This window comes from Falco biarmicus, chromosome Z (genome assembly GCF_023638135.1).
Source record: "Falco biarmicus isolate bFalBia1 chromosome Z, bFalBia1.pri, whole genome shotgun sequence".
NCBI classification, from domain to species: Eukaryota; Metazoa; Chordata; class Aves; order Falconiformes; family Falconidae; genus Falco; species Falco biarmicus.
In genome coordinates, this window is record NC_079311.1 from 71,719,177 (window position 1) to 71,743,042 (window position 23,866).

General features: G+C 38.5%; 1 protein-coding gene across 1 annotated transcript in view; it reads right to left on the bottom strand.

Annotated features, from left to right (window-relative positions):
* Window positions 1-10,014: 10,014 nt before the first annotated feature.
* WDR70 (WD repeat domain 70) overlaps window positions 10,015-23,866 on the bottom strand; it is a 136,298-nt gene continuing 122,446 nt past the window's right edge. Inside the window, exons 14-18 of the mRNA XM_056324158.1 lie at window positions 21,349-21,449; window positions 19,873-19,952; window positions 18,879-18,995; window positions 18,352-18,514; window positions 10,015-10,483 (exon numbers count right to left, since the gene is read on the bottom strand). Coding sequence (XP_056180133.1) covers window positions 10,399-10,483; window positions 18,352-18,514; window positions 18,879-18,995; window positions 19,873-19,952; window positions 21,349-21,449 — 546 coding nt within the window. The 3' untranslated portion in view covers window positions 10,015-10,398. The remainder of the gene's footprint in view (window positions 10,484-18,351; window positions 18,515-18,878; window positions 18,996-19,872; window positions 19,953-21,348; window positions 21,450-23,866) is intronic.

The following is a 23,866-nucleotide window of genomic DNA, read 5'->3' on the forward strand; positions in this document are numbered from 1 at the left end:
GAACTGTTAAAACTCTGTTGTATGCTGGAGTAGGACACTATGATGGACAGTAAAACAAGTGGTTAAAAGTAAAATATATACCACTGTGATACTTCTCTTATATCCAGAACTAAAGCTTCCCTTTTATTTTTTTTAGAGTAAACATGAATTAAAAGCTGGTAAAAATTAACAAAATAATCCTACAAATGGACATTTTATAGAGCCTCAACCTTGTGAACAGCAAAATCTCTCACTGCATTTGGCAATGTGACAGCTGTCATCTCCACTGAAACCTTCTCCTGGAATCTTTATTGCATTACAGGATGATTTTACAATGTTTTTGGAAAACATTATGGAACTTTCGAAAGTTGACTCATTAATTTTTTATGACCATGGGCTGTGATGCATGGGTGTGCATGATCTTCATCTCACAAGTGGCCTGGGGTGCCCATCTGCCAGTCTCACTCCAGAAACCCTGCAAAGGTTTCCTAAAACAGCATCAGTGCCATAGGATCACACAAGCCTAAACTTCAGACCTGAGGATAACTAAAAATGGGTGCCTCAGCCCTGGGGAAAAGTCTCACCAAGAACATAAATTTTCAACACTATGTCAGTCTTAACTACTTTTGTTTGTTTATTTTTATTTTTCTGTTTTGTGGCTCCGTGGGCTACTCCAGTACATTGTTCCATTCTGCAAAGGGTTAATATCAATGTTTTGCCTAAGAGTACCCCAGCTGGGGTGAGGGAGACTCATGTGTCTCAGATTAAATACTTACTGCAGATTCTTCCACTTGTTCCTTCATTGGCTATGCCTCTCATTGATTACATGGCCAACTTCAGTTTCTCTGATCCTCCACATTTCACCCCAGATAATGCCTTAATTAAGGTAAATACCCTCCAAGATAACTGCTCATCCACACAATTAATGCACCATTGAGATACATAGCATCTTACTTCTTGAGCATCACTCCCTACATAGCATGTCCACATCAATAAAAGGATCAATATATGTACACATATGTCACATTAAAGACAAAGCTGATCTCAGTTACTCCAGCACGTGACCTATTAATCTGCAAGATTACAGTTTGAACCATCAGGGTTTGCCATGTATTTTTTGTCAGTGTTACACAGAACCTCCTTCCAGAATAATCTTCTGTGCAATCACAGAATCATAGAACGGTTTGGTCCAACGCCCCTGCCATGGGGAGGGGCACAGTCCTTAGCATTCAAGGATAATCTGCCTTGTGGCAGTCACCTGTAGTGGTGTCACTGCAGGATGAGGGAAAGCCTCCTGTGAATCAGGAGCCTCCTGTGCCTGGCATTGTCCAATCACTAAATTTTACAAGGACATGGATCTGGAAGTTAAGCATGGGCTCTTTAGTAAATTAACAAACCAGGAAGTATTTTCCACCTTACTACATAAGGACAATTTATAACGGGCTAGCAAGCCCAATATTAGGCTTATTTTTTTCATTATCATATTTTCTTGACATCTCTGTATACTGTTTACAGGGAGGGGACAGGACACATCAAATACCAGACTGTTAAAAGGTTGTTTTTACAAGGGAAAAATGTCTGTACCAACAATTCCAATACTCATGAAAAACACCAGAACCGAGCACTTGAAGTACATCTGTACGGATAACAGCATGACTGGGAAGAGATCAGCAGAACTGCTTCCTGAAATGTGAAAATTTCCAAAGTAGAAAGAGCACTGTAAGAAGTCTCCTATCCTCCTGCAACTTCCCTTGAAAACTCTAGGATTTTAAGGATGCAAAGAACTGCAGTTACAAGGAGGAGAGAGAAAGATTTTTAAAGCTGCCAGGAGACAAGAGTTTGTCTCTTGGAGAGATAGCTGAATATGCAAGACTGCAAATATAAAAGAACACTTTTGACTTGTAGTACACATATGGTGTTCCCAAAAGGAGACCACTCCACCCTGTACCTACCAAGCTGATTTTCAGATGAGAGCCATCCCAACCACTTCTGTACTCCTCAGTGGCTGAGAGACAGAACATGCTACATTCCCAGTCTGGGTGTCACTCAAGCTGCTCAAGTCGAGAGCAATCCTTTTGGCAAACGCTCCATGTGCGTTTTTTTTTGTCTGCCTTGTCAGAGGAAACACAAACTGCCATCCACCAGCTCCAGTGTAGCTGACAGTCATCCCACCACAGAGGAAAAAATAATCTGCATTTTGAATTATTGTTTTCCAGATGTATTATGTTGCATTTGTCAGGGTGGCTCCTCGTTATTTCCTGCTTCTCTTTTTTCAATGGTGTTTGCAGTATTCATCTGCATCATCTGTTAATTTCGTTAACATTCTGTTTAATGACCTCGAAGGGGATAGTTTAAAATGATGTTACATAAAACCGGACATAAGCTTCCTATCCTTACAGCATCCCACCAATCACCTCCTACTCATCTCCGTGCCCTATTATTTACCATGACTTGTTTCATCATCTTCTTCAAGAGCTCATGTTCGTATAACATCTTCAGGTGAAAATTCCTGTATCACCGGGCCTTAGTTTCTTGGTCTGGATTGCTTCTGGTTTCCCTTTGATTGCTACATTGTGCTTTTAAGGATTAAATTAAATTTGTCTGAATCATTACAATAACAACACAGTTTACCCCAGTTCTGCAATGTACTAGCAACCTACGGTACATAGCTATAGGTACTTTGTAATTATAGTGGTAGTACTGTAACAAATGGGAAACGCCATATCATCCCAAAACTGTTACAATAAATGTATGCTTCCACTATTAATTCCACCACTTAAAACACATATCAAGATACATTGAAACTATTCTTTGAATCATCACGGAGATCTTAGTGGAAAAAGCCATAAAAAAACCCTTACAAATGTTGATACTATTACTTACAAAGGCTATTTTGAAGATGCTGCCCTGTGTATTTGGAATATTCCTGATGTTTGCCTCTGCTTAGTCAGGTAATTTAAAATGAAGATCCAACAGCAAACTATACGACAACTTCATCACAGAGTGGCCCCCTTGCTGATGCCACACATCACGCTGACCAGATCTGAGGTTTACTTGCTAAAACATCATGCTGACCAGAAATGAGGTTTACTTGCTAAATGATGTCTTTTATTAGATTCATACGCAGACTCCTAAGTTTGACAGTCCTTTGCTTGCGTAACCATTGCAAACTTAGGTTTCACTGCACTAGAGAGATGCTGCCAAGTGAGAAGGGAAGTGAATAATACAGGAAAAGGGTAATCCCTAACTGTCATAGAACGGCAGCACTTGTGCAGTTTATGTGGGATGAAGAATCATGCGTATATACAACACTACCAACAATAAATACTACTGCTACTACAGACGAAGTCTGCGCAACAATACAGTTAAAACTGTCACACACACAATCCCTAGTAGGTACCTGGGTCTTCAGCTGATGGCTTGTCTGAGGGGCAACGGGGGAGACGGGTGTTGTGACAAGTTGTTAGCATCTCTAGCTCTTTGCCAGGAGACAGATGTTGATGGGGTGGGGTTCTTCCTCCTCACTCTAGAATCTGCATGAGGTTATTTTTATATCATTTGCAAGACATACTAATCCCTTGCTCTTTCTTCGGTGCTCCGTAGTTCCATGTTATGGTCAGATTTACTATATATGGGCTGCTTTGTATTTGTTAGATACTTGTTTTTCCTCTTTGCTATCCCTAAACACAGCTTATCCAGCTCCCAAACTTGTGTTCTCTGAATGACTAGTAATTACCACTGGAGAGTTCCTATTAGTCCCATGGCTGCTGAAACAGCCCTGTGCCCACACCCTGAAAGCCTCCGCTATCACACCCTGCCTCTACGCCGCATTTGAGTTCTAGGGTCATCAAGAGTTCATTCAACACAGAACCACCACATGGAATTACTACTTACCAGTTACAAAGCCACGAACGATGAGTTTCCTCATCGTGGTACAAAGCTAAGCAAAGCCTTAAATGACTGAAGCAGTGGTCACCTGGCTGTCAGCAGCTCAAGAAGCTCAAAGCTCCAGGCAGCCCAAGGCAGGTCCAAACCTAGGCAAGTCCTGTGGCCTCTCAGCTTAATACAGCACCTTGGCTATTGCTAACCATGGCAACGCGGTATTAAAGGGCCTCCTGGGCTGCACAACAGATCCACAGAGTCAAGCCAGGTAACACAGGACAGGTATGGAGCAGAAGCACAGGTTTCACAGTCAGGTGCATACTTGGCAGAAATCAAGGAGAAACAGCAAGAGATAATTTCCAGTCTAGTGATAACAGTGCCCCTGAGGATGTGAGAAACAGAGATACTGACTGCGTGGTAAGTGGCATGCAAAAGCACAGGCAGTGCCTGAAGACAGATACTTTCAGAGAAGATCTCCAACAAGCTCAAAGTTCCTTAGCATTTGAGCACTATGGAAACCTGCACACTGTCACCTAACACCTGCAAGCTAAGTGTCACGTACACTCCTATGTTCTCAAAACAGTTGCAGTGTAGTCCCAGTGATCTTGACAAGCATTAGTAATGGGCTAGAAAAATGCCTAAAGATCCTGACTTTCAGTAAAATGTTCCCCAGGCCAGTGGAAGAGCAGATGGCGAACAGGAAAGCTGTGGAACAAGAAATATCTCTGCTTTCATCATGCTTGGAGTTTCAGGAAGTCAATGTGTAGGCAACACAGTCACCACAAGCAAGGCAACCACAGACCTCACTGCACTACCACAGCTCTTGGCAGGTGTGAACGTAGTAATTCAACCCTAGCACAGACCAGACCATTTGTTCACCTATAGGTGTGCTCTAGCCCTACTGCTAATTCACAGATTATACCAGATAACATTTTTTGTAGAGAGCAAATTAAAGTGACAATCCAGGATCAAAACTTCTAACTGGGACAAGCTGGAAATATGTTTAGAATGTGGAGTATTGAAATGCTGAACACAAGGAGGTCTTGAGGTCTACCCACATCTAACACTATTAATGTCAGAAGAATTCCTGCTGGACACAAAGGGAGAGAGCCATTTAAAAAAATCCTGAAATCAAAGGACATCAAGGGAATCCAGCAATTTCTAGGAAAAGACAACTGTTTTTCCGAAAATTTCTGAGTATATTAACCAGAAACTTATGAAGCCTTAAGAAAGTTAATACTGTATGAAACATTCCCCTCCCATACATATGGGAAACCTGACGGATTTGCCACTAACCATGAACCTCAATAGCGGCTTAGCTGAATGAACGAAGAATACATTCTTTACATCTGCTGACAACTAGAAGCTGTAAAAAGCTGCAGGCACTTTGGGGCCAAGAAAAAATTCAAAATAATCTGAACAAAATGTTGATACATTTTGAGAAGACGCAATGAAACTCAGTACAATGGACAAAATCCAATACTTAATAACACATAACCACAGGACAGTAAATTGGCTGGGCAGCAGCTTTGCAGTGGATGTTCTGGATTGTGTGTGAGGGGGATTAGGACCTGAACACAAACCTGTAATGCCAGACTGCGCAGAAAAAAGTGATTACTGAGACATGCAAATATTTTCCCTGTTTACTTATCAGCACTAAAAATGTAGCTTCATCTGAAACACTGAATACATTGCGGGCAGTATACTTAAAGAAGTGTGGACTATCAGAACAAGGCAGAGAAAAGCAAATAAATGATATACCAGAAAACATACACCATAAAACTGAAAGAATAAGAGGAGACTGAGATAATAAAATTCAAACATAATAAACTGCTGCTGCAAAGGGGAATGTCATAACTTGACTTGCAAGGTTTCTGGGAACAGGATAGGAAATAGTGGGCTTACATTGGTGCAAGAATGTTTTTCTTAAAGATTACAAAAAATTTTCTACTGCTAAGAGGAATGAAGCATTGGAACAAATTGTTTAGGGAGATTGTGCAGTGTCTGCCATGGGAGTGTTTAAAGAGCTGATCCAATATACATGCCAGACCTGGTTCAGGTATACTTGTAACTTGAGTCAAGGATGTATGACATACCTTCTCAAGGACCTATCTAACCCAGTTTATCTGCTGCAGGTATTCATCTGTTGCGTCTACTATTTCATGATACAGCAAGGAAGAAGGCCAGAGCCCACAGGAATACTTCTTTGAAGGAGTAAGAAAAATCTTGAGTACTAGCCCTGACATACAACAGCCCTGCGTGATAGCTAAGGTTATAAAAAAGAAAGAGAGACTTACTGGCTATGATTTCTGGATCTGCCTTCTTTTGAGTTATCTCTCAGAGTACAAGATGAACATACTGTCTGATCATCAGCCATTAAAAAAAAAAAATCACAAACTATTGCCAAAGCACTCAAGCAACACATAGGTTATGGAGATTCCCACAATCTGATCTGAGTGTAAGACACTGCTGCCAAAGTCGGAGACTGTCAGCATGCTCCAATACCCTTGCATGTAGGATGGGAAGCTTTGAAAACCAAAAAAAATTTCAATGAGAATGATGCGCTACAGACAGAGAAATATCTTGTGTTTCAGAGCTATCCAGACTGCATGAAGCAATTAGATGCTGGAGTCCCAGAGGATGGATGAAGAGCATATTGTATACCAAATTGTGTTTAAATGGGATTAGCCAAAAATCCTAGCAGATTTTTAAATGATGCAATTAGATGAGTCTATGCTTCAATGACAGGCAAACACAAGGACATGTCTGCTAGCCAACTATCCAACTCTTCATTCACATGTACTCAAGAAACAGATCAGCAGATGAGAAGAGCTCAGGGATCAACAACAGGGTACAGAACGTCACAAAATCCTAGCCTAAGAAGTCAGATGATTGTTAAAGCCTGCTGATTTTTAACGAAAGTAACTGTAGAGCCTTCAGTAACTTCCCATTGCTGAGAGCCAGGATAGGAGGCCATACAGGCATTTAACATGACAAGGAAATAGAAGAGGGATTTTGCAAAACTATTGTGACTAACAGGCCACATCAAAATTCCAATGATTCAGTATTAAAAGAGCATGTAAACTACAAACGTCTCAAGCTGGACAGCTGGACACCCCCAAAGGCATCAGAGGTCAAAGAAACGAAAGATAAAGATCTAACCAAGAAGATGGCACTTTGGCTCAGCAATGCCATGCACTGCAAAACACTCCTCAGGGTCCAGCAGAGACTGAACAGTAGAGGCTTCTGAATTCATGGTTTCTCTTCCTGTAATACATATTTTTCTACAACTCAACAGAGAAAATGCAGACGTGACAAAGAACATCAAACTAGGCATATAATTATAAGCAAGAAGCCAAAGACTGGGGGCTTCTGGGCACAGATTCAGAATTCTTGCTATCAATCACAAAAAACAGAGGCAGAAGTATTTTCAGTAAATTATAGGTCATAGGAAGTAGACCAGAGAGGAGCTTAATCATAAAGTAGTTGCAAACAGCCAGAGGAATAGCGCCAGGACTTAAAGACAGCCCCAGCAATCCTCTCACCTGTTGCAGAAGACTTAAGAAACCAGATAGAACAAAGGAATAATGAGGATAGGACAAGAGGACTAGAGAGTCAAATTAAGACCTCTGTACCAATGGCAGCAACACAAACAAGGAATGCAAAACAAGGCTGACCACTAGCTGGTGAGCTGCAACGCCCTGGCAGGAAAGGCTTTGGTCCTATGGGTAGGCATGTAGTACTTGACAGCTGGTCTTAACTCATCATTAGCACAAAGGACAAAAGACCATAAATTGCCATAAATAAAGATCTAAAAGCTGCACAGAACATGGAGAGAAAAATCCAGGTTTGGACAAAGCACCATGGAGCCATTGTGCATGCCAAAATGCTAGTGATGCTTGTAGCACCTCTGAAAGAAGGAAGTAAGCAAACAGAAGTAGCCCACCTAGTTTCAGAAATATGAAACAAAAGCCCATCTGGACTCTGGCCACATTAACACTAAACATTGACACATGGAGGACCAAGATTACAACTTGGCAATTACTAAAACCTAGGTCCTTCCTGAAGTTTAAAAGAAAATTAGGTTCATAAGAAATTAACAAAAAGTGTAATTTCTAAATTCCAGTTTGCATGTAGAGTTCCATCTTTCATAACAAGTATTTGATAATGTTAAGATTTTTCTGTGGACAATTCAAAGGGCTGGGCCAGAGTTTGCTGTCCAAAGCATGGTCAAGCCATGGAGTATGTTTGTATGTTTTTATTGGAGACAAGTTCATATGTCTTTCCTGACCGGATTAACCCTTACCATTGAGCTGTTCTAATTAAAAACTGCTTTTAAAAATGTGGTATGATTTGTGTTGTTGGTGAACATACCTGAAAATCCAGTGTAAGGACTAATGCAAACAAACTCATCCATGAGAAAGTATATGTACAATTTAAGTTAGTTTAAAATCTTTTCAATATGTACTGTTTTGAATTCTAGGCTGCTGAAACAGTCATTGTCTTCAAGACAATTAATCACTAAGTAACAATGATGAACTCTTAGAGAAATTGTAACAGACCTTGTGTGCAGTTCACTTAGAAGAATGGGTTCTGTAAGAACTGGGAAAGAAGGTCTAGCTGATATGAATAAATAATATAAAAGGAGAAGCTCTCCTAAAGCTTAAAGAAAATTAATTAGAAATTATAAACTGTTAATATTCAGCCTAAAACCAAGGACATCATAATCTTTTTAAAATGGTATTCAAGATTTTATAGAAATTTATTTGAAAATACTTTATTTTGCAGTCATTATTTGGACAAAAAAAAGACAAAAAATAACCTTAATGAATCAATGCCATTTAATGTTTATTTGCTGAGGGAGGCATCGCTCAGAGAGGCTTTTAGCAGGTCTTGTTACCAACTGCTGCTCTTCATCTAGTGCTTCTTTTTCTCCACCATTTACCATCCACCTAGCTATTGAATACTTCATTCCACTTATTTTAGCTACAATTGTAAATTAAGCATGGATTTGCTATTCTATGTAGGTATATACTAAAATATGTTTGCAAGGGGCAAAGACAAATTTTGGATTATTTAGTGAGGTTCCACTCTTATCAAAGGACTAAACTGAGTGAAAGCAGTGGAAATCTTTTATCATGGGAATATTATGCCAATGCCCATTACACCTTTCGAAGTCAGGCTTGATTTTGCCTAAAGTATATAAAAATGGTAACTGAAAAAGGTAGATAAGCTTGGAAAGGGAAATCATAAAACGAAATAGTGATGCAGAAAAACGCTTAAAAAAATATCTAAGCTCTGCTATCAGGACCACACACTTGAGGTTAGGAAGGTGCCTAAGTGCTTTGCTAAATATAGCCTTAAAATATGCCTTCAGAATCCATTCATAATTAAGAAAGCTTGATTGTTTATGATGTTTATCACTCTCTAGTCTTAGCGGAAATGCAGAGTGCTTGCTATATTGTATTTTATTATAATCACAATACTTAGCATATTATTTATAATTATAATCACAATATAAATGCCTAAAACTAACTTTGGTTCCTTTCTCCTTCTCTAAAGGACATTAATTTTAGATTTGTCCTTCACTTTATGACATCCAGAATTGCAATTTTGTGTTAAACAACAAAACCTCTCAATTTAAGAAACCACTTTCTAAAAGGTTAGTATTAGTCTTCAGAGTGTGAGGTAGGATATACATAATTCAGGCATACAAAAAAGTGAGTAGATACAAAGAACTAGTAATAAATACACAGCTTTGTTCTATCCTAACACTTAACAATACAAACTAATCAGGATAGGAAGCCTGAATAAAATTCTGCACCAACTAGGCAATACAGATGATATTATTATTAAACCAAGAAAAGCAATTGTCCATTCCAATTTCACATTACTGAAAACTGAAAGTTGTATAAAATAATACTGTGAAATACTACACATACTTAAAAGGAAATCTATCGTTCCAATAAGGACAGAAAATATGTTTTTTAAAATTCACACAGAAGTAGGAACTAAATTAGAACTTGTGTGAACACACAAATTAACTAAGCTGGATTATTCCACATTAATTCATCTAAATAGAAGTGTGAACTTTGTTACACTTGTAACGAAGGGAGCAATTTGTTACAAAATAACCAGGAAAAAAAAAAGCACTCTGAGAAACTGTACTATTTTATTTGTATACTTAAAATCATTGAACACTGTAATGACACAGCATTTGAAAAAGTGGCAGTAATTAAAAAAACATAAAGCAATGTAATGAATTCACTAGAGTTCTATTTATAAAGAGATATTTTTCACTTAAATCACAAAGCTAAATACTGACATAAAGAGTGCTTTGCCCAAGTCATTCCTTCCTACAAAATTCTGATGTCTGATTACGATCCAGTGTAATACAACAATCTCTTTTCACACTGCAGCAAGTTTTGTGAACTGAAATAATTTTTGCTTTCAAAATTTGATTCACCACCCGAAATAAAGAAATAAATGCTGCACTTTGTTTCAAATGCTCTAAAATTTTTCTTAAAACAAATTTTTTCAAATTTTACGTTTTTTCCACTCTGGCTTGTCTGTTTCATCATCTTCCGGTTCCACTTCTGCGAAAACTGTTTTTGGTTGCGTTCTAGAAAACATTTAAAAAGATCAAAATAATGGTCAGAGTACAATTCTTTATCAGAAATTATATTAGACATGCAATGGAAACAAAGTACATCCTTTCTATACTTAAAAAAAGAGCATTCCAGACTTGCCTGTTTTTCATTTTTAACATAAATCTACTAACTAACCTTGCAAGAGCTGAAGCAACTTGCAGCTCTTAGGCAAAGTCCAATGATAAATACATATCTTTTGCAAGTAATATTTCCTCATCAGCTTGCAATCATTATCTGTGTATTCCATGAATAAAATTAAGACAGAAGAGAGGAACAAATCAATATAATACAATGCTAGAAAAATGGAGCCACAGGTCTTCTCATTCCATTATTTTAAAAAAAAGAAACCTCCATTTTGACACACTATGGTATGAAAGCAGCCAGTAAGTGAAAACAGAATAGCTAAGCCAGGTTTCTGACTTAGCCTATGCATGAAAAAAACAGCTTCTCCTTCAGAGACTTTAGCCAGCACTACCGTAACATAAAAACCATAATGATCTTCATATGGGAATACAGTGTATCCTCAGTCAAGCTTGATGGTTATCTATTCCTCCACTGTTTACTTGTATTTTAAATAACACTTAAACTTTATAAAAATAATTATTGATTACTTTTTAAATGAACATAGCATCAAGTAGCATTTCAATAAACTGTTTGGATATTCAGTTCCCCTGCTTTACACTATAATCACTGCATAGTTCCCTTTTCCAACCTGATTCTCAGCACAACCACTGCAGAGCTGAACTTACTAGACTTCTGACGCTGGCTGTGCTTGACTTCTCATCACAACTGATGTGACAAAGTACAACACAACCAAGGCAGTCATCATATCATTAATGTGGCAGGCTATGGACATGAAGCACTATTATTGTAACAACTGTTATTTGGCAGACTCTACAAAATGCAAACACCTTAACAAAATTACATCTGCCCTACTTAACACAATAGGCACAATTCAGTGCTGTCACGGACTTTGAAGAGTAATGGCGTGCCATCAGCTATAAAACAGCAGGATTCTCCATTTGTTAAATATGTGGCACAAAACAGATTAAAGTCACCAAAACTAGTCAATGACAACGTCCCTTATAGGCAGAATCTTTCTGTCAGCCTGCCTTCTCCTCCATCCTCAAAATATGCCATGGAAGTAAGGCGTATACTAAGGTGTTCCCCAGACGGTCCTGCTCTATTGGTACATGGTCCCTGAGTACAGGCTATACATCTCATTACACCTAAGCAGACCTTGTACCCAGACAAGGACTTTCACTACTGAAGTCAGAGGAGTCATTTTGCTCTCCATGGAAAGTGGAACCAAGGTTAAGAAAAAAATTTCAACTTAAAAATTTCATCAAAAAATAGTTACACAAACTCTACTTAACCAACCACTAAAGAAGAATTCAAAAATAAATAAATAAATAAAAGAATCAACATTCAATCCAAAGCCAGACACCAGGGATGAAGGCTTTATTGGCCAAAATACTGGATTTTGTTAGCTGCTGAAGAGGTGGGATGTATGGAATATTCTCCTTTTTCAAAACACATTGATGGAAGTTTATTTAGCTCATTTTAACAATGTATCTTTTATCACAATAAACGAAAGGTATGTAAATGCCATACAGGATCACATCAGGTCAGTATTAAGATGCTCATTAGTAAAGCACAACTAACCAAGAGTAAACCTATCACTTCTGATCCTGTAACCTGCAACTATCATAGTTTTGGTTAGGAACTTCCAACCAAGAAGAATGCCTTAATCTGTGAAACAGCTAGCAGAAACTCAGTATTTTCCAGGATAGGAGTGGCACAGAGAAAAGCTGCAGACCACAGCTATTATTAAGTATGCTATTGAGTCCAGTAAAGCTGGGGGTCGGGGGAGAAGAAAAAGAAACTGTAGCATAATCTAGCAGTGCCCTGATATGCTATGTAGTTTTTTTAAATTACCGCAAAATGACAGTAGCCTCAGCTTGGATGAAATGTAAACTGTTTCACCTCTACAAGCGACACAGCAGAAACTGGGGCACCTAGGGTGGGTGAGTCATATGCCTGATCACTTTAAAGGCATAAGCATAGAAAACGTTTTTTCATAGCATTATTAGCAGTGATCATTTAAATACAAATTGTTCTGCTTAGTAACTGTACTAGAGGCTGCTTGTAGTAGGAGTTTGCTGCATAATGAATATTTATGCAAAAATAATCAAAACAGGTTTACTACTTTGTTTTTATTTCTGAAGGCTAAATAATACATATGGAAATCTGTGTTCTTTTCTCTATCAGCTTTGTCAATTTTATCATCCTTGACTTCGAGGGTTGATTTCAGTTTGTTTGGGAGAGTCTCCATGGGAGTCTGTCATGGTGGCCAAAGGGGCCCAGGACAGACGGTTGATCTTTGAGGACAACCTCCTCAAAGCACATTCCATCCCGTGCACAGAAAGTGAAGTCTGGCAGAAGCCTAGGATGGCTGTACAGGGACCTCCTGACTGAGGTAAAACCCGAACCCCAAAAAGGAAGCACAGAGACAGAGGAAGCTGGGACAGTCTTAGCCAAGGGGAACAGAAGCATTACATGAACATACAGGAATGGAGTTACGAAAGTCAAAGCTCAGCTGGAGTTGGAACTGGAAAGAAATGTGAAAGGTAACGCTAAGGGCTTCTACAGCTACACTGACAGCCAAAAGAATGCTAAGGAATATGTGCCCAATGTGGCAGGTAACCCATTAATGTCGGATATGGAAAACGTCAAGATACTTGGTGCTTTTTTTGGCTCTGTCTTCCCTGAGAAGGTCTGCCCTCAGTTCTCTGAGGATCTCTACACTACCAGCAGTCTTGGGGAGGCAGTGATATATCACCAGAGACAGGGACTACGTAGCCTATTGGATATACGCAAACCCATAAGATCAGATGGGATGAATCCAAAGGTGCTGAGGGAGCTGGCCAATGTCATTGCAAGGGCACTCTACCATCTTTGAGAGGTCATGGTGACTGGCAGAGGTTCTCAATGATTAGAAAAGGCAAACATCATCTTCTTTACAAAGGGCAAAAGGAAGATTTGAGGAACTACAGCATGGTCCACCTAATCTCAGCCCCTGGGAAGGCTACAGAACAAATCCCCACAGTAGGCATTTCCAGGCACATGAGGGACAAGGTGACAGGGAACAGCCAACATGGATTTAGCAAGGACATACTATGCCTGCCAACCAGACTGCTGGAACAGGCTGCCCAGAGAGGTGTTGTGGAATTGTCATCCTTGAGGACATGCAAACTTGGCTGGGCAACCTGAACTTGATTGGACCTGAGCAACCTGATCTAAGTGAACATGATTTAAGCAGGAGGTTGGACTAGATGACCTCCAGAGGTCCCTTCCTACCTAAATTATTCTATGCTCCATGTGTTTCCACATGACTGTCCGCTGAAACCAGTATCTCACACACCCAACAAATGCATTCCTGTTGTGGGTTACAGTAACAGGCTGCAAACAAAGATGAGAAAACAAACATGATTTATTCATACTGCGTGCTTCCCTGCTCCAGTGGTTTTCAACGTATTCAGATATGCAGACCCCTAAAAAAATTTCCAGGGACCATACAGACTGCTTTAGAGTGACCATAATCTCTCCTGCTATGGGTTGCTTTTCTTAGTTACCTTTCAGGGATCCAATAAAGGCAGCTCATTGACATCTGAAGTTCATAGACTAGCAGCTAAAAAAAATACTGCTACAGCTAAACCAGCTGCAGATGAGAACTGCATATCACAGCATGTGACTCATGTTGCAGTAACTTTTGAAATTTGTGTTTATATTGCACTGAAACAAAATAACAAAAAAAAAAAAAAGACAACTTTCAAGCATGCTTAGAAACCAGAATAATGTCATAAAGGCTACTTTCAGACTGAAAAGTGAAGGTTTCCAGCATCAGGCCCCTTTGTATTCCTTACTCCACCAGCCATCCTGACCCTTCTCTGAATCTCAGGGGCTTCCACCTCAAAATTACCGATTTCCAAAAAAGATTTAGCTTAAGTATACCAACAAGTGCCAACAAAATCACTGTTACAAAACATTCTGTTCACTCTTGTCTCTTCAACTAAATATACCCAAGGCACCCCATGAGTAACACCTCAGACACTGGTGCTGCCATCGAGAAAAAGTTCAGTGAACACAGCACAGCTAGAGGTTGCTGCGGCAAGACATTCCCTTTTGCCTGTGACACACCATGACAAAGGCAGCAAAACAGGGGCAACACCACTGAACTGAAAGGTATTTTCTAAGAACTCTGGTCTCCCTTGGTGGGGAGGGAAATGTCACCCTCACCTTCTCCACGGTACAGAAGGGAGCTACATCTGGGCCCAATTAGGCCCTCAGCTATGATGTTTAGTAATTCCTGCTGATCCTTCAGAAGGACGTCTCAAGACGTTATAGTACCTCTGTACAGCTGTGTTAAAACAAACAGCTCAAAAAGAATGTAATTTTCAAACATTTACAACTGATGCCTAAAGTTCCTTTCCTGTAGTTCTTTACTTGAAATCTTCAAGTCCTTCCTTTTCCTTTCACTCTACTGGAATGGCTCTTGCCAAGGTCTCTAACAAGCTTTTTCCTGAAAAATCTGAAGATCTTTTCTTTATCCCCATCCATTATGACTTTTCTGCTGTGTTGATCACATCTTTTTTGACACTTTATTCACATTGGGCTTCTGTGATATGTCATCTCCTGATTCAGCATGTACCACTTGTCATCCCCAGTATGCTTTTCAGCGGCATCTGTTTTTTCACCCATCTTTTTCCTTCTTATATATGTCCCCCTCCTTTTCTGGCTCAATTTTTAGGAGGAACAGAAAGGCCAGGCTAATGATAACAAACTTGAAATTTTTTTTCAAATTACTGTTTGGGTTCAAGAATAAATTAGGTACCTCTAACTCCAACAAAAAGAAAATGTTCTCACATACAATGTACAGACTAACAGCAGAAGTCATGTTGCAGGTATTTCTTATAAGAATTAATGAAGTTAAAATACAATTTAAAAAGCATGAAATCAGTTATCTGATCTAGAATGACCTAATCAGCATGAAACAGGACCAAACAAACTCTAACTCAGTCATCACAATCCGAGTTATGAAAACTCTGATCAACCAAAACACCAGTGTTTCTTAGCCTTCTCAGTCTAAATTTCTTTAATAACTCACTGAAGAAAATTAAAAAAACTAGTTTCCTGTGACATTTTCTTACGAAGGAGAATGAAAAACTCTAAGTGAATAACCATCTGCTAGACAACACAAAACCAAAAGCCTTGTCAAACAAGGATGTATCAAGTGGATAGTTTTATACTATACTTAAGTGAAAATTTACTACAAGAAATGTGGAGAAAACGAAACCAGAGAAACAAAGTAGTAAAAAGAATAAACACTTCAAAAAAATGAAATGTATTGGATGTATGTTTTTTAGGTCTCAAGACAGTATGCAATTTTAAGCACGTATCAGAATATCACCTTTCCTAACTTTACAGTGTATCTTATGCCATAGCTAAAGCAGCCAGTTTCCCTAGGTTTGTATACTGCGTGCTATTACAAACCCCTGATTTTAACAGGGCCACCAGGGACATACTTACAATCCAGTATTACATGATAATTTTTAACAATGACTTGTAATTTGTCTATTTTATTAAATATGCATCAGTAAGAATATTTGTAAGATGCTTTATATACAGGGTAAGCATACATGCCCTGTAAAGTCAGATATAAGTAACACAGCTTTCTACATTATCTGTGTGTGCAGGCAAGCAGCTAATGAAACCTGTGACTGCCACTGGTCTGCAGCTGTTAATATAGAACTCTATTTCTGAAAATTAAGAAAATAACACGGTAATAAAGTTTTGCATTTCAGTGTCTTACCTAATAATAATTGTAATTTTTAAAATGCTTTTTGTATAGAGTGCAAGTCAAGATTTTAAAGCAAGGATAACGGCAGTTTCACTGGCATGAGATTTATCAGCTGACAAAACCATCAAGGCAGCATGCTGTTGGCTGCAATCCAATTCCCCCATATACGTATCACCATCTGTTGTGTAAGTTAATAGCAGTCTGGACTTGCATCCTCCCCACTTCTCAGCCAGCTCTCTTCTTCGCCTGCAGCTACATCTTTAACAAGAAACTGTAATGAGATCTGCCCACCTGATACAGTAAGCCTTCTGTAATACAGCTATGTTTTAAAACTTTCATGTCTACTACATTGCAGGTGTCAGGGATGAAACTTAATATACAATCAATGAAGTTACAAAGCCAAAAATATATGGAGGTATCTACCTACCTGAAGGAATGTGTGATTGTATTTACTTTTGAGAATGGTTTTATCTGAGATACGGAACTGCAGGTGCCTACACATTCAAAGTTAACTTCTGGCAAAGTTAATCTCTAGCAAACATTAACTCTCAAACATTTAAAATCAGTATTTAGCATATTCATTACAACAACTGCTACAGAATCAGGCTTTCAAATATTCTTTCTTTGGTACCAAGGGTGATACTGTATAATGCATTGGTTTGATGTACAACATCAAATGCCATACTTTTAACTACCCACCCAAAGGCAGGTTGGGTCATTGACATTCCCAAGGTGCTTTGGAACAGCCATTCAGTTACCTTTGTGAACACATGGGTCAAGTCAGAAAAGAAGTGTCAACACTAGAAACAGCTATGATTCTCAATATATTTTGTTTTTCTGGAAAGAAGTGGCGATTGTTTCACTGAAGAGCTAAGCACTAATAAAGAAGTACAGTCAGTAAAGTACTAACAAATGTACAGCCTAGGAGATAAAACACTTGGCTGTAAACATGAAAAAATAGTTCATTACTGGCTGTTCTGTGCAGACTATTTCATCTCTTCAAAATCTTTTCTTTATGCATGTTGAAAATGGTACTTATACTAGATAGATCATAGTGTGATATAAGAACACTAATGAAGATAACAAAATGAAAATTTTAGTAACTTTTGAAGTGGTAGTTTCTGTTCATTAGTATGAAATGCATTTATTTAGTATTTATTTTAGTAATACTCTGAATGTATTTATTTAATGGTTTAAATTGTACTTATTTTTAGAAAAAATATCTTTGGTAGAAACCATGCTAGAATAATATTGCACAATTTTCATTGTAACACATGCACACAAATACCACACACACACATGCAATCTAAACTGATTAAGTTACCATCTGTGGGATTACCAAGATTTTACTACCATAATCTTGAAGAGGCTCTTTAATTTATGTAACAACAACTGCACACTTACTTCCTTAGTTTGAATTTTTAGCACCAGATTTTATTAGTGCTATTTTTGATATTGCTACACCTTTAACGCCAAGTTAATTCAAGCAGGTACTCCAATCTTTGTGTAGGAAAAGTTCAAATAAAAACTTACGACATTTGGGAAATCATCTAAAATACGCTGTCATAACACCAAGTAAATATCTTGAAGGTTTAACCTAAGAATCAGTCAGAATTAGAGGGCATATTGGAAAACTTACCATCTCAGTCTGTCAATGGAAGAGTACCTTATTAAAAAGTATATTGCCATTTCAGACATTGATATGGAGAAGATTTTAAACTCTAAGCAACTTAGAAAGTTTTAAAATAATTTTCTAGTACTGACAGGTCTATTTTAAAATTGGAAATGTCAAATTTCAACAATTTAACCTCCTGGAAACTGTTATCTTCATAAAAAGAGTATTGTATATTCTTGGTTCACTTATTTGTGGCAGCAACCCAGAAAATGAAAAGTATACCATTAAGAATGCGTGTCTTCTGTTTTTACCAAACTCCCACTGGCCTCCAAAAATATTACTTGTATTTTTAATTGTTTCCTTACTTAGCATAGGCTGGAGCAACCCAGTATGGATTCTCCTCCGCTTCCTTTGCGTGACGTAAAATAGCCTCTCGAGGGTTGCTATCATCTGTCTTATCCAGTGCAATATTCTTGACTATATATGATGACAAGGTACCTCCATGAGTTCCAACACGCCCACCACGACCTTTAGCAAAAAAAAAAAAAAAAAAAAAAAAAAAAAATTTAGAGAAAAATATGTAAGAAATAAACAAGAGAAAAATTGCATTGTGTCTGCAGTGGTGACCTGATACAAAGAAGTTAATACTATAGGAAGAGTCTAATTTAGAGCGGCATTCACTTAAGTGTTTTACTGATTATATAACTTAAAGTAACTGTGATTATTAATTTATTCCAGGCAGGCACTCCAATCAAACACCCATGTCTTACAACACTGGACACTGCCCATAAGCTGCCACCCAAAGAAGTTTGAATGCAAATCTGAACTATAGAACCCAAGAATGGCGGCCCCTTTAGCATATGACATTCTGAAATGATTATTGCTAGATTACCTGGCCCTGCTACTGGAGGTTCAGGTTTGTGAGACTTCATGGGGTCCAGCCTGTCCTTCTCCAGCTGTTTCCTGGTGCTGCGCTGTCGTGGTTCACGGAACATTGGAAGTGCGTGGGCTGAAGGGTCACAGTTTGGAGAAAAAGAAATCTTTAAAATTCCATTTTCTATTTAAGGTTTTAATTAGAAAGATTCTTCCTTGCAATGGAGAAGCTGGCAGAAGCAGTCCCCCAGTTCTTCTGTATCCACACAGTGGTTTACTGAGATGTATTTTAGAGAGCTTCTTTCTGCTGAATTTGTCAAAGATGAAAGCAGCCAGATTTCCAGGGTTCCTTGAGGCAGGAGCCTTTCATCTGAAATACTGTTTGCACAGTTTATGCGTATTTAATTTATTCCCCTGTCATCCAGTTCTTAACATTAGCATTACGACCAATCAGTTGCTCTCTTCTGAACTTTCGATGTTTCTACAGCTTTCTAATACTCCACGAGCATGACAAAACCCTAGATGCATCTTTGGATCTGAAACAGCAAGGCGTGTAATCCCCTCAATGATCCAAAACGTAACATTTCTGCGCATGAAGTTACAATCATGTTCTTTCTTAAATTATGAGATTAATAAATGTTGGAATAATACCCATAACTGAGACAATCTGGCCAAATTATCAGGATTTAAAACTTCTATTTCCTTCTTCCTTCTCCTGTTTTCCAAGGCAGCTGTTTCAGGCTTTTAGGCGCATCAGAAATTAGAAACCAACCATTATTAAGAACTTCACACAGCATACAGAGTATATGACTTTCTGGTTGTGCAAGACTATGAAAAAACTGTATGAAGCACTAACATCTTACACCAATGATCAATATTTAATGAAAGGCTGCGACTTTTTAGAGGGGAAAAAAAAACCCCAAAAATAGAGGGGAAAAAGCTAAATGATCTGTAATTTCAAACCTGAGAAAGAGCTAAGGATGCTGGTATAAAGATATGTTTAAATTCCTTACGTGTTATAATGTAATCCTGTGTAAGGGTTTCTGCTTGTCGCTCTTTTCGTTTTGTTTTGACCACGCATAATTTTGCTCCCCTAGGAAGAAACACACAGCAGTTCAGTTGGTCTGTTTATAACAAGCAGAAACCAGTTTTTATTCAAAACAGTCTCAACAAAATTATACAGCACTTTAAATATTCATGAACGTGTGTATCTTTGCCTGTCGACGCACATGTGAATGAGGGTAGAGATTAGTGTTTCTAGTTCCAGAGCAGTTTATATGACATGCAGAAATACAGGTGAAAGACTCCTTTCACACTTCATTTGTCCACGGTACTTGTGGTGCGCACACTGAAAGTGCTCCTCTCCAAACATGGGCAATGATTTGCTTCTAGCACTCTCCCTAAGCAGCAGAGGTGATCTAACCAGAGGTGTCTGTAACACTGCAGCGGGGAGACGGCATAAGCCTGGCTGCAGCAAGACTGCTATAGGGCTCTTGCAGTCTGTGCCTAGGAGAGTCAGGCTGTCCTCTGGAGAGGGGTCCAAACAATGATGACCATCTTTCTTGTTCTCTAAATTGACAAAGACCAGAAAAATAAAACTTATTTGTGATTATCTTGTAAACCAGGTTTTATCTTCACATCCAAGTGTCCAGGTCACAGTAAGTATCCAAAAACTGAACTGTAACACAGTGGGTTTGGATGCCAGTTAAACAAAGATGAGCCCATATAGGGGAAGAACACCTTATTCATACCACTCAGTATAGATAAAAGTATACATATCTCCCCTGCTGACAGGAAGTAAGTATGCCCCAGTTCTCCAGCCAACCCAGATGGTAAAAGCAAATTAATTGGAAAAGAAGTGTTTATAGACTAGTTAAGTCCTCTTCTTTCATTCCATGCGGACAAGTCACCTTCTGGATCACTACCATCTTTCCATTAGATGTACAGGCAAAATCCGCACATGATAGGTGGGGATGGGGGAGAAGACTAGCAGAAAGATGGGAATGTACTTCCTTGGTCTGCACCCTCTCAGATTGGGTCTTCCAGTATTACTATGCAGATGCTGCAGTTTAATGCTTGTGAACAAGATTTCTACTTCAGGGCGGTAAAAAAAAAGACAGACATAAAAAAAATTACTAAATACAATAAATATCCTTTCAATAGCACCACATCAGCAGCCTCCAAGAAACCTGATGAAAAGTTGGCTATTCTTACTGCAGACTTCATGCAATGAAAAAATGACAGTGTTTGTAAGTTCAGGTAGAACAGTCAACATACTGCACCGTGAAAAGCCCAAAGGAAAATGCACTGCTTTTCAGAAACGAAGTTGCTGCTTTTTCTTTTCTACTGTTATTAAATAAGTAAAACTCTGCAAAACAAATATTTCTAAAGCAGTTTTCTCATTTCTTAGCATAATCATAGAACCACAGAATCAGACTGAATTTGAGGGGAAAAAAAACGTTCTTAAATCATTAATCATGATTACGTACCTCTGACTTTTGACAGGATCATAGTAGACTTTGGCCAAACCATTTCCTGTACCAACCATGATCTGGTTCAGCTTGGGATGCCAAAGGCAACGCACAACACTCTGAAATAAAGCAACATATTGATAGTTAGTTGCTTACTCATCTAGATCTTAGAACTGATATTTGTGTTGCCAAATGGTGGATCGGAGTCACACTGCAGCAGGAACAAGCTTAAGCACACAAACGAGTATGTGTGTATGTGAATAAATATAAGTTCCTCTTCACTGCAGAATACAATATAAAAGGAGTGACAACACACGGATGTAGGCAGGAAAGGAATTACAAATTGCTGGCAGTGTGGTTACCAGTGGTTTCCACAAGCTAACTGTGCCAAGGTCTTCATGGGCATTATGGAAATGGGAAGTTAAAGAGGGATTTGAAGGAGAACAATTAAATGCTTCAGATGTAGCAATGTGGGCCTTCATGACTTTTGCATTTTTATTTTTAATTCTTAATTCTTCCACCCTGTTCTTCACTTTATCCGGTTTTCCCTTCTCACACAGTGTTGACCTTTCACTTGCTGACTGCAGAAAGGGAAGAGTGGTGGATTTTCACTCTTGGTTCTTTTTTGCCCACAACACACAGAAGAACTTGGTATTTGAAGACAATGTCTCACAGCTCTGTCACACGACTGGTCAGTAGGGAAGCTCATTTTCAGACATTAAGAGTACTGTTCTTTTACACACACGCAGTGTGGTTCTCCGTGTGACTTAGAACCTCCATGTGATGACTGTTTCCAGTCTGATTCAGCAGGCCAACACAGAAACTGTAAGCCTCAAGCTTCTGACTCCCGACGGCCACAGCGGCACAATCTGCCACGAAGGACAACTCATCTTAAACTATACAGGTTTTGGGTTTGTGTTATCTGACTAACTGGGGAGGGAAAAGTGCCTATTTTTTAGAGAGAGTAATTCTTTAATGGGATACTGTTTGAGACTGAAGACAGGTTTTAACAGTGTTTGTGTCACCTAGGTAACAAATGTATCCAGAGTTAGCAGGATGCATCATTCCATCAGTATTTCACTGAACAATGCTAATTTTTCTAGCCCTCCCCCGCCCCAAGCTTACTACTACTTCTTTCTCAAAAGCCAGGAATAGACTCCTCTCAAAGTGAATTGATTGCTCAATATTCAACCACTATCATTCATCTATCATTGAAGTATCCATATAGGTACCTTTATTTTTTTTGTTAACATAATACAGCATATGAAATTTGCAAAATGGGAACCACTAATGTCTTAAAAATAGAAATACAGCAAAGCTAGAATATAATTAGAGATGTAATATAGCCCTATAGCCTGGGAGATGAGAACCATCTAATCTGGAAGAGAATGGTTATGTATTAGCTCTAGTGACTCCTGAATCACTTCCCATTTCACAGTCCGTACTATTTCTGGTTTGGTCCAAACCCCTGTTTTCTGAATGAGGCACACAACATAAAAAAAGTATTGAAAAAATTCTGAAGCCCATTCAGCCATCATGAATCAGAACTTCATTTTACTACAAGATGATGGATGACTCTCTTTCTGCTCTGTGTTCTTGTTCAAGAAAAATTGAGTGAGGTGTTTACATGAATCAACTGACCATTCTTTAGAAGGTTCTTCTGTAAAACATCCTCCTTCTACATGGAAATACAGACATTATACCTTCCCATCTACTTTCAGGCACAAATAAACCCAGCATGCTTACCATGAGACAACCGAAGGACAACAGCCTTTGTAAAGGTAACTCAAGTACAACCTAGAATTCTGATAATGCCTTGTGTCCACGATCCCTGCCACAACCAACCAGAATAACCCACACAGGGTTGTTAATGATGTTTTTGATTTAAATAAAAAGATTGTTATATACGATTATGTAATGCTCAAAATGCTACAGTAACTGTAAAACACACAAAGCTAATATGAAGGTCAAAGGTGGGTGGCCTTTTCTTTTATTAGTATTTATTGCATGTGTTTAGCCAGCCTTTTTAAACTTTGTAGTTAACGTGGTTCTCCACTTTCTACTGTCAAGTAAATGTGTTTTATAGCATGGTACTGGATACGAGCCAACAAAAACAAAGCCTGAGACAGTGTGTCTCAGCACTGATGGGGATTGCTAAGTTTCTAACTTGTCAAACACACAGAGCACACTTAAAACCACCATGGCACAGGCTCCAGAGCAGGCAAAAGAAACTGCCATTAAACACAGCCCTCTAAATCTTCCGAAACCATAAAACATCCCCAGAAACAGAATTTGTTAGAAACTAAACAAATATAAGCTCTGAACATGCAAGCAATTTTATTAATCCACTAGCATATAAACCTACTTTATAAGGAATAATAAAAGCTACTTATGCAATTTTCAGATTATTTTAGAAATGGACAATACTGTAAAAAGACCAAAATACCGAATTCTTGAACTAAGTCCAAATAATTTTCCCCAATCATATAGTCTTAAAGAAGTAAAAATGTTAAACAACTATACAACAAAGGGACTA